This window comes from Papaver somniferum, chromosome 3 (assembly GCF_003573695.1).
Source record: "Papaver somniferum cultivar HN1 chromosome 3, ASM357369v1, whole genome shotgun sequence".
Lineage (NCBI taxonomy): Eukaryota > Viridiplantae > Streptophyta > Magnoliopsida > Ranunculales > Papaveraceae > Papaver > Papaver somniferum.
Genome location: NC_039360.1, coordinates 96,020,114 through 96,029,899, shown reverse-complemented (window position 1 = coordinate 96,029,899; position 9,786 = coordinate 96,020,114). Strand labels below are relative to the sequence as shown.

Below are 9,786 nucleotides of genomic sequence, written 5' to 3'. Positions count from 1 at the left end.
TTTTAACTCAAAATAAAAAAAAAAAATTCTATAAAATAGTCAAACAAATTTCCTTTAATTTCTCTGCTCGGAATTTCTTGTTTTGCCAATTAGACTTGTGCATTATTAGACACTTCTCAAGACACAAAAAAATGAAAGTGCTAGCCTGGAATGTCCAGGATATTGGAAATAAAATAACCAGACATCATTTAAATGATTGCATCTTTAATTATAACCCTGACATTGTCTTTTTATCTGAAACCAAAAATAAGCCAGAAAAAGTTATAAAATTTCTAGCTCATTTAGGTTATCCAAACATAAAATGTCAGGAGAACATAGGAAAATCTGGAGGTCTTGCACTTTTGTGGAAAGATGGATTAGGTGTAAATATTTTACATACTTCCAAAAACATGATGCATCTAACTGTATGTTCTCAAATTCAAGACAAGAAATTGATGCTATCTTGCAAATATGGTTCCCATCACAATAGAGAAAGAGAAGAACAATGGCATTTCATTCAAGATTTGGGAGAAAATCTCTCAATACCATGGTTTATATTGGGAGACCTTAACATCACATTACATTCTTCAGAAAAGCAGAGCTTCAGCACAAACCCATCTCCTTCTTATAAAGTTGTTCATGACACAATAGATAAACATGGGCTTAGAGACATTCCTTTCACAGGTTCACCCTTTACATGGACAAATCAGAGAAACCTAGAAAAAAATGTTAAAACCAGAATTGACAGAGCCCTAGCCAACAACAACTGGTTTCTCTCTTATCCCAACTCAGTCATAAACAACCTGGTACCACATGGATCTGATCATGCTCCTATCCTTCTTCACACCCAAACAATAGTCAAAACAAATCCAAAAGTTCACAGATTCTATCAAGTTTGGTTATCTCATCCCAACTGTAAAGAAGTAATTGAAGAAAGCTGGAATGCAGAAGAAAACAAGGACATGAATATCACAGGAAAACTTCAAGCTACTACAAAAGCTCTGGGAAAACGGAACCACAATGTTTTTGGGCATGTCAACACAGAAATTAAGAAAGCTCAGAAGAAAATCCAAGAAGAAAACAGTAAAAGCTCTCCAGATAAATGCAAAATTAAGGCACTTGAAACTGCTTTAAATTCTTGGTATGACAAAAGAGCAGCTATTCAGTATCAACAGTCTAGAGAGAATCTCATAAAGAAAGAAGATAGAAACAACAAGATCTTCCATTCTAAGGCTAACTTCAGAAGGAAAAGGAATCACATTGATACTTTATTAAATGAAGATGGTTAATGGGTTTCTAACAAAGAAGAAATTGAGTCCTTACTCACTCATCACTTCAATAGCATATATTGCTCCACAAGTCACAGTATAGATTCAGAAATTCTTCAGCTCATAAATCATTGTGTTACAGAAGAAGAAAACAGCAAGCTAACTCAAGTTCCAATTGAAGATGAGGTAAAGAAAGCAATGTTTGGCATCAATGCTTGGGCTGCACCAGGACCAGATGGATACCAGGCAGGTTTTTATCAACACACTTGGAGCATAGTAGGAAAGGAGGTAACATAAATGATTCAAAAAAATTTCAGACATGGTTTCTTTCCCAGCACAATAGATGAAACATTTCAAGTCCTTATCCAAAAAAAAAGAAATAGTCATAAAGCCAAATGAGCTAAGACCCATAAACCTGTTTAACATTACTTATAAAACCATCACAAAAATCCTAGCAGTCAGATTAAAACCAATTCTTCACAAAATCATCTCACCATGGCAGACAACTTATGTACCAGGAAGGAATATCCATGATAATGTGATCATTGCACATGAGATGATGCAATATATGAAGACTACTAAAGCTAACTTGGGAGTGGTAGGAATTAAGTTGGATATGGCCAAAGCATTTGACAGAATTGAATGGGACTTCTTGCAAGCAATCATGAGTCATTTGGGTTTTTCTCAGAAATGGTGTCAACTGATTCATCACTGCATCGGCACAACAAAAATCTCAATTTGGTTAATGGAACTCCTATGGATTTCTTCTCTCCTTCAAGAGGGATCAGACAATGTAATGCAATATCTCCATATCTTTTCATTCTTTGTATGGAAGGATTTAACAGGCTTCTCAACATAGAATATCATTGAACCAGTCATCCCAGCAAAAACAGGACCAGCTATCTCCCACTTATTGTTTGCAGATGACTGCATTCTGTTCACTAAAGCCACAAAAAGATCTATCAACAACTTGAAGATTTTAATTCAGAAATTTACTTCTTCTTCAGGTCAGATGGTCAACTTAGATAAGTCTAGTGTATTTTTCAGCAAAAACATGAGCAAAGAGGAATGTTCTGACTTCATAGAAATGCTGCAGATGAAGCAATGGAAGACAAAGAAAAGTATTTGGGAACTACTCTGCAAACTCCAAGAAGCAAAGACAAATTCTTTGATCCAGCTGTGGATAAAATGGGAAGTAGATTACATACATGGCAAGGAAAGTTAACTTCTCAAGCTGGCAGAACTACACAAATTCAAGCCTCTCTTAGTTCTACAGCTAATTATCAAATGGATCTTTTTGAGGTACCAAACAAAACAATCACAAGAATGGAAAGAATTCAAAGAAATTATTTCTGGAGTAAGAATAATAATAAAGGTGGAAATAGCATCTCTTGGAAAAAAATAAACAGACCAAAAAGATATGGAGGATTGGGTATTAAAAACCTGAGAGCTGTGAATTTATCTCTTATAGCTAAATTTTAGCATGGAGATTACTTCATGAAAAAGATGTTATGTGGTACAAGATTTTGGAAGCAAGATACTTCAAAGGAAAGGACTTATTATCAGATGATACTTCAAAAAAGAGAAGCTCCTGGATTTGGCAGAGTATTCAACAAGGTCTCAAAATTATAAAGGCTCATTACAGATGGGAAATAGGTGATGGTAATTCAGTTAGTGCTTACAATCACATATGGTTTAACACAAGAGAAGATCCACATTCAACTCACAACTATCAGCACAGGGAAAACATCTTAGTGTCAAATCTCATTGACAAAGATACAAAGAGTTGGAATATAAACAAGTTACAAGATCAATTCTCACATGAGCAGATTCAAGAAATACTTCTCATCAGAATTCCCAGTGATGGCAAAGATAAGTTGAGGTGGCCTCTGAACAAGTGTGGCAGATTTACTTCAAATTCTATCTACAGAGAAATTATGAAAACTGAAAATCAAAACCAACATCAACAAATAAACCCAATGCAAGAATCTCAGTGGTTAAAGTTATGGCACTTGGAGGTCTCATACAAATTACAACAGTTCTAATGGAAATGTTGTTATGACATACTTCCAGTGAACATAAAAGTCAGCAAATACAAGAAGGGTGTCAGCAGTCTATGTAGTTTCTGTAATGAGGATGAAGAAACTAGCACACACCTTCTTTGCAGTTGCAGATTTTCAGATGCAGTCTGGTTTGGCATTTCGGAAGCTCTTCATCATTCTAAAAATTTGCATGCCTCAACCAAGGATTGGGTTATTTCTTGGTTTGCTGATAATCAATCTCTAGAAGCTAACCACAGATATCTTGCGTGCTTAGCTGCTTGCACTTTATGGCATCTATGGAAGGTCAGATGTGAAAAGTGCATGAAAACAAGTCCTATCACCCTAGGAATATAGTGCATAAAATAATAACTTATATCAATAGCATAAACATGCACTTCTCTGAAAATCAGCATAATAACATTGATAGAACTTGCATCAGTCATCAAGAGACATGGAGGAAACCTCCTGAAAACTGGATAAAAATCGACATTGATGCTTCTTTTATATCTCATAATACTAATGCAGGGTTTGCTTTAATTGCTCGTGATTCCACAGAAAAGTTCTTGGCAGCAATGGGCTACTCATCAAGAGTCAGAGATGTGAATCAAGCTGAAACCTTGGTGCTGCTCAGAGCTCTTCTTTGGATCAAAGAAATGCAGTTCCAAAATGTAATCATTGAAGGGGATAATAGGTCAGTTATTAATAGCTGTAATGGTAGTGTTGAAAGCTTTATGTGGGAGGATCAAAATATTATCTGAGATTGCCAAGAGATCCTGCACAAGCTAGAGTCATGTAAAGTTACTTTCAAGAAAAGATCTTGCAACAATGCAGCAGATAAACTAGCAAAACATGCTAGAACTAGTATCAAATCTCAAATTTGGCTAGAAGAGCCTCCAAATGTAATTGCTAGTATATTAGCAGATGAAGGCAGGATTTCGTGTTAGCTCTAGTTTTTTTTCTTTGTTGTGTTTCAGTCAGTTGTTCTTGGTTTGGTTATTAGTCCTGCTGGTCTGTTTGTACCTGTTTCTCTTTCAATAAAATCCCCTTCTTTGCTCAAAAAAAAAAAAGAAAAAAAAAAAGAAAAGGTTCACAAGTGCTAAAACATAATTGCAGGGGTCATATTAATCTTTAGTTGATGGCAGTGCTATAAAAACTTGACCCCAAATCTCTTTACTTGATAGCTAGTACTTTTATCTACTTCAAAACACTACTACTACTACTCCACAACACTACTTTATCTTGAACGTTTTTGAAACAACTCCAAAATTGAGCAATTAATCAAGAACCAAATGACAACACTGCAAAAATTTAAACCATCTATAACTTGAGGTAAACAAATTCTTCAATAGCTGGGATGTCGCCGATTTTCTTTAGGGTTTCCTTGCTAGGTTGATCATCAACACCAATAGCCATTACGGCATGTTTTCGGGGTGCAACCCTACCAACACTCATGAAACTGACGTTGACGTTTGAATCCCCAAGGATGCTCCCAACAGTTCCGATCATACCTGGTTGATCAACTTGCCTGCAAAGTATAAGACTTCCTTCCATACTCACATCGACTTCGAATGATCCCACCTTGGTGAAATGTGGTATCCCATCTTTCACCATTCCTTCAACTTTAATTTCTCCACTATCTGACATGGCACTCGCAAATTTCGACTCCACGTTGGCAATCTGAACCTGGATGTATTCGAGTGGATTTTCAGGTGAACCATCAAGAAGGATTCGCTCTTCTGTGATTCTCAAGCCTCTCTGTTTGGCGGTGAAATCAGCATTCACTAAATTCACAAACACACTCGAGATAGGCTCAATCACTCCCTTGATGATCATGGCACGAAGTAGTCTAGTGTCTAGATCATCAGGAGCTCTGGCGGAGGCGTAAGTCACCTTCACCGATTTAACACCACTTCCACCTGCAACCAACTGCACAGCGAGACGGCCAAGCTTCTCTGCCAGCACAACATATGGTGCAAGCTCTGAAAGAACCTGTTATTCATGGCACAATTGTGAGACAAACAGTTTTCTTCTGAAAATAATGGTAAATATACATAAATATGATAACAGAACTGGATTCAAGTTGAAGACCTAAGCGTAGAAAATGAATATCGTATCAAGTGATCCAAAGTGGTGTTCTGTCACACTCAGTCATAATTCTTCATAAAATGAGTTCAACTAACCAATGATTATGTTTCAAGATTACAAGGAATGGTACCCGAAAAGGTTGTTCAACAACTTGGCATGTCTCCTTGACTAGGATATTAGGTACAAAGAGGAAATTAACTATACCAGGAGGGAAAGCAGAATTGAAACTACAGGAAAGTTACTGCTGTCGATTTTATCAAGGTCAATATGCGCTTCAAGTGAATAACTGCAATTAAAATCAAGGGTCCAGGAAAGACACCATCAGTAGTAAGCAAAGTGTAACCTACCTCAGCGGGAACCATGGGAGCATTGACTGCAGTGGCGGCAAGTTCTCCTTTCAAAGCTCCAACTACAGCTTCAGCAATTTCAATGGCCACACCTTCCTGCAGAATAGGTGTAAGCAGTTTAAAAAATGCACTAGAAAATAGATGAGTGTAAAAATGAGCATTGACAATGTCACTTGTTGTTGTATACATACTTGGGCTTCCATGGTACTGGCTCCAAGATGTGGAGTTGCGGTTACATTTTCATGTTGTATCAGTGGGCTGTCTTTTGAAGGTGGCTCGACGGTGAAGACATCAAGTGCTGCCTGACTCAGCAAAAATAAGTAAAGATATTAGTTACTGTTCCTTTACAGTTATGTAATTTGGGAATTACGGGCCAGGAGAATGGTTGAGAATAACCTGTGCAACAATTCCAGCATTGAGTGCCCTGACAAGAGCTTCTTCATCAATAACACCACCACGGGCAACATTTATGATTCGAACTCCTTTCTTCATTTTTGCAAAAGTTTCGTCATTCAGGACCTTAGATGTAGCAGGGGTAAGAGGCATGTGCAGGGAGATGAAATCTGCAGTTGCTAGGGCTTCATCAAAAGAAACCAAGTCTACACCTACTGCACGAGCACGGTCAGCAGGGGCATATGGATCGTGAGCAATCACATGCATACCAAGACCCTTGGCACGACGCGCAACTTCTGAACCAACCTTCCCAAATCCCATCACAGCAAGTGTTTTCCCAACAAGTGACACTCCAACATACTTGTTCCTTAGCCACTTCCCTGATTTCCACAATCACATGAAATAAGTACACATATGAATGTTATTATACAAACTGCTTTGATGGTGTTCCAAAATACAACAAACTTTAAAAAGTTAAATTTATACACCATATCAGATCAATGGTTAAGCAAATGCACCACCAACTGAGTAGATGATATGCATGTCTGGAAAAAATTAGTCATGTCAAATGATTAATGCAGCCGGTCTAGATCAATGCTTTGGAGCACCTCTTGGGTGGGCCTAAGCAAAGTGGAATATGCCCTAGAACAACATGGATAGCGTGATGTTCGCATTCATTTCCATTCCAACCACTTAAGGAGATTAAGCCACAGGGGAAATTAGGGTTTTCAAGCACCCTAGAAATAATCCGAGCCCACATTTTTAATTCAGATAAAGACAGTACATAATACTTATTAGTCCTCTTGCAAACTTTAAATCCACGAAATCAAACACAGACAGCTCTAGAATCCAGTCTTTAACAATTCAATTCCACGTTAATAACTAATTCATTTTTTCTTGAAAGATCAAATCAAATAGACTTTACAGAAAACACAAGAAGGGTTTTAAAAGACAAGATTCGTAGAATAAAAGGTAGGTACACAATCTGTTTGAAAAAATGCCTACAAAATTTCAAAAGTATACCTGCTTTGACAGAAGCATCAGCTTGAGCAACATTCCTAGCCATGGATGTAAGAAGAGCAATCCCATGTTCAGCAGCCGCAACAGTATTAGCAGTAGGTGCGTTAACAACTAAACAACCATGTTCAGTCGCAGCAGATAAATCAACATTATCAATACCTACACCGGCTCTTCCAACAACCTTTAATCTACCACCAGATGATTCAAAAACTTCACGACTAACTTTAGTACCACTACGAACAATTAGGGCATCACAAAGAGATATCTTAGTACAAAGTTCTTCTTGAGTCAGGTTATATGAACAATCAACATTAGCAAAATCTTTCAATAGTTCAAGCCCTGCTGCACCCAACTTTTCTGCAACAAGAACTGTTGGTTTTGCATCCATAGCCATTACAACAAACATTTTTTCTAACTTTCTTGTTCTTTGTTGTGGAAGAAAAGATGTAAAAGCTGATGGGGTAGACACCTTCCATGAGAGTGATGGGTTTTTCTTTAGATTTGGTGTTGATAATAGACTTGATATTGAAGTAGCCGCCATGGTGCAGTTTCTTTCTCTCGGAAAATTTTTTAGAGAGAGAGTGGGGAAGATGATAGAAAACAATGAGATCTGGAATCCCTTTTGAGTATATTTGGTTTTTATAATGAGTCGGGATTGGAGGAGTCAGAATCTGTTTTACGCTTCAGTGGTAAAATGGTACGGTGATTAAATGAACCCGGGCCATACATGAGTCAGATCCATTCAGCGGAATTCATTTTAGGTTTTCCCAGAATTAAATCCCACCAAAACGAGTATTAACGTAAGTACGAAACCGGATTTGGTGGAGAGGTTACATTTGGCAGGTGAGATATTCTGTCCCATATTTTTACGCGTCGAGTCATGTTCATGTTTTTATGGAAAATGGAGCCAAATTTTGTCAAGCAATGTACTGGCACGAGAGGATTCGTTCCCCGTTATCGAAATGTTCTATTGTTCGTGTGTGACTCATATGACATGCCTCACAGTGGCGCACAATCACTGCGCAACACTGAGGTGATAGCCTGGTAGATGGAGCTGCACAGTCCGATGATGTTACGTGGCTGAGACAAGAAAGGCTACTTAGTACATGCAATACTATGTGATAGTGTTGCATATCCTTATTCAGAGTTAGTCCAGTTCAAGAAAGGAATAAATGATGAAATGTAAGTCTGGAATGACTTTGGCATCGTTCCAAGCATTGGCCAAGGCTTGGACAATGCATATGCAACAGTGGCGTTGCCAAATGCGCCACTGGTGATTATTGCTCGCCAAAAAGGATGCAAGTGATGTATATGAAGTATGAAGTTGAACTAAGCAAGTTGAGCCTCAATTGGCATGATATTCGGGTGTTGTCATCCAAATAAGTTAAGTGCATGATCGGGATGAAAGAAGCGCAACCATTGTCGAATACTTGGCAGAAGTGCAAGTTGAACGAAGCGCAACCATTGCCGGACACTTGACGTAGGCCAAGAATGAGTAAAGCAAAATCATTGTCGAACATTGGCATGGGCCAAAGCTCAGTGCAGCACAATGATTGTCGGATTTGAGTTCAAGTTGTCATTACGGGTGTGTGTGTGCATCACGCGCATGCCAAAGTAAAAGAGCAAGTTAGAGACGGTTATAAAGTGGCTTTATAACAGAGTTTTCAATAGCCTAATCTTTCGGGACAAGTGTGGCGCCACGCCATTCTGCAAGCCAGCACCAAAGTTGGCAGTTACAAAGGAACTGTGGCGGTTAGGGAACTGCCTATAGACAGATGGTTGTCTATATGGCGTGCAACAGAGTTGCATACGGATTGGCCTGGTTCTTTGAATTATAAATAGCCAGAGAACCTTTGCAAATGCAAGTCTTCAAGTGTTGAGGAACCACACTGCAGTAGAGAGTAATTCTGTGTTAGGCTTATAGAATATAAGCTTGTAAGTCCATTGGTTGGACGAGTTTTGTATCTTCCCTTAATCTAATAAAAGAGAGTTTGTTGGCTTATATATTTGCCTTAGTATCCCGTTGATTTGAAACTACTCCCCCGATTCTGTGAAGCATAAACATGGCAGAAACCCCTTTGCAGTATGGGCTACATTGCTGGTAGAGAAAATCTAAGTTAAGTCTTATGTTGCATAACTCAGTGAAGTTGGATATTTGCATAAGTGCAAACTTATAAGGCTGAAATACGAGTGGGTGATACGAGATCACTGAACCACTATATTGTCGGGTTATACTTTCGCGAAAAATTGCTTGGGGCCTTTGAAGGTATGACAATTCGCATCAAGCACTTTCTGGCTTCACATGTGACTTGAGATCGGAAACATAACGTGGAAGTAGTGTTTGTTTTGTTGTTTACTTAGAAAAAGGGCTATGGGTAGTCCAAATGGAGGTTAACTCTTTCATATGAAGGAGGACTAGTTCATGTGAGGGAGGGAAGCTACTATGCTCAAATTTTGGTTTTGGTAAAATATGAGACTAGACGGGGGATTGTCCCCCGTCCAAATCGATTTTTTTTAAAGATGGAGGACTGTCCCCTTCTAAAAAAAAATTCCATATAGACGCGGGGGACAGTCTCCCATATGATCCAAAATTTCCATATACACGGTGGACAGTCTCCTGCGTACTCCTATTTTTATGTCCACACAGGGGAC

General features: G+C 38.4%; 1 protein-coding gene across 1 annotated transcript; it reads right to left on the bottom strand.

Moving 5' to 3' along the window:
- Positions 1–4,383: 4,383 nt before the first annotated feature.
- Positions 4,384–7,749, bottom strand: LOC113356879 (D-3-phosphoglycerate dehydrogenase 1, chloroplastic-like). Its single transcript, XM_026600111.1, has 5 exons — positions 7,138–7,749; positions 6,118–6,494; positions 5,913–6,023; positions 5,722–5,817; positions 4,384–5,278 (listed from the first exon to the last, which is right to left on the bottom strand). Exons 1-5 carry the CDS (start codon positions 7,673–7,675, stop codon positions 4,607–4,609), a joined length of 1,794 nt encoding a protein of 597 aa, XP_026455896.1. The 5' UTR covers positions 7,676–7,749; the 3' UTR covers positions 4,384–4,606.
- Positions 7,750–9,786: the final 2,037 nt, after the last annotated feature.

Excerpts from the sequence above, each read along its gene's own strand:
- LOC113356879 (XM_026600111.1), bottom strand. The coding sequence starts at position 7,675 with ATGGCGGCTACTTCAATATCAAGTCTATTATCAACACCAAATCTAAAG. Across the intron at positions 6,024-6,117 it reads ATGCTGGAATTGTTGCACAG|GCAGCACTTGATGTCTTCAC; the intron begins GTTATTCTCAAC and ends TTGCTGAGTCAG. Across the intron at positions 5,818-5,912 it reads CCAGTACCATGGAAGCCCAA|GAAGGTGTGGCCATTGAAAT; the intron begins GTATGTATACAA and ends CCTATTCTGCAG.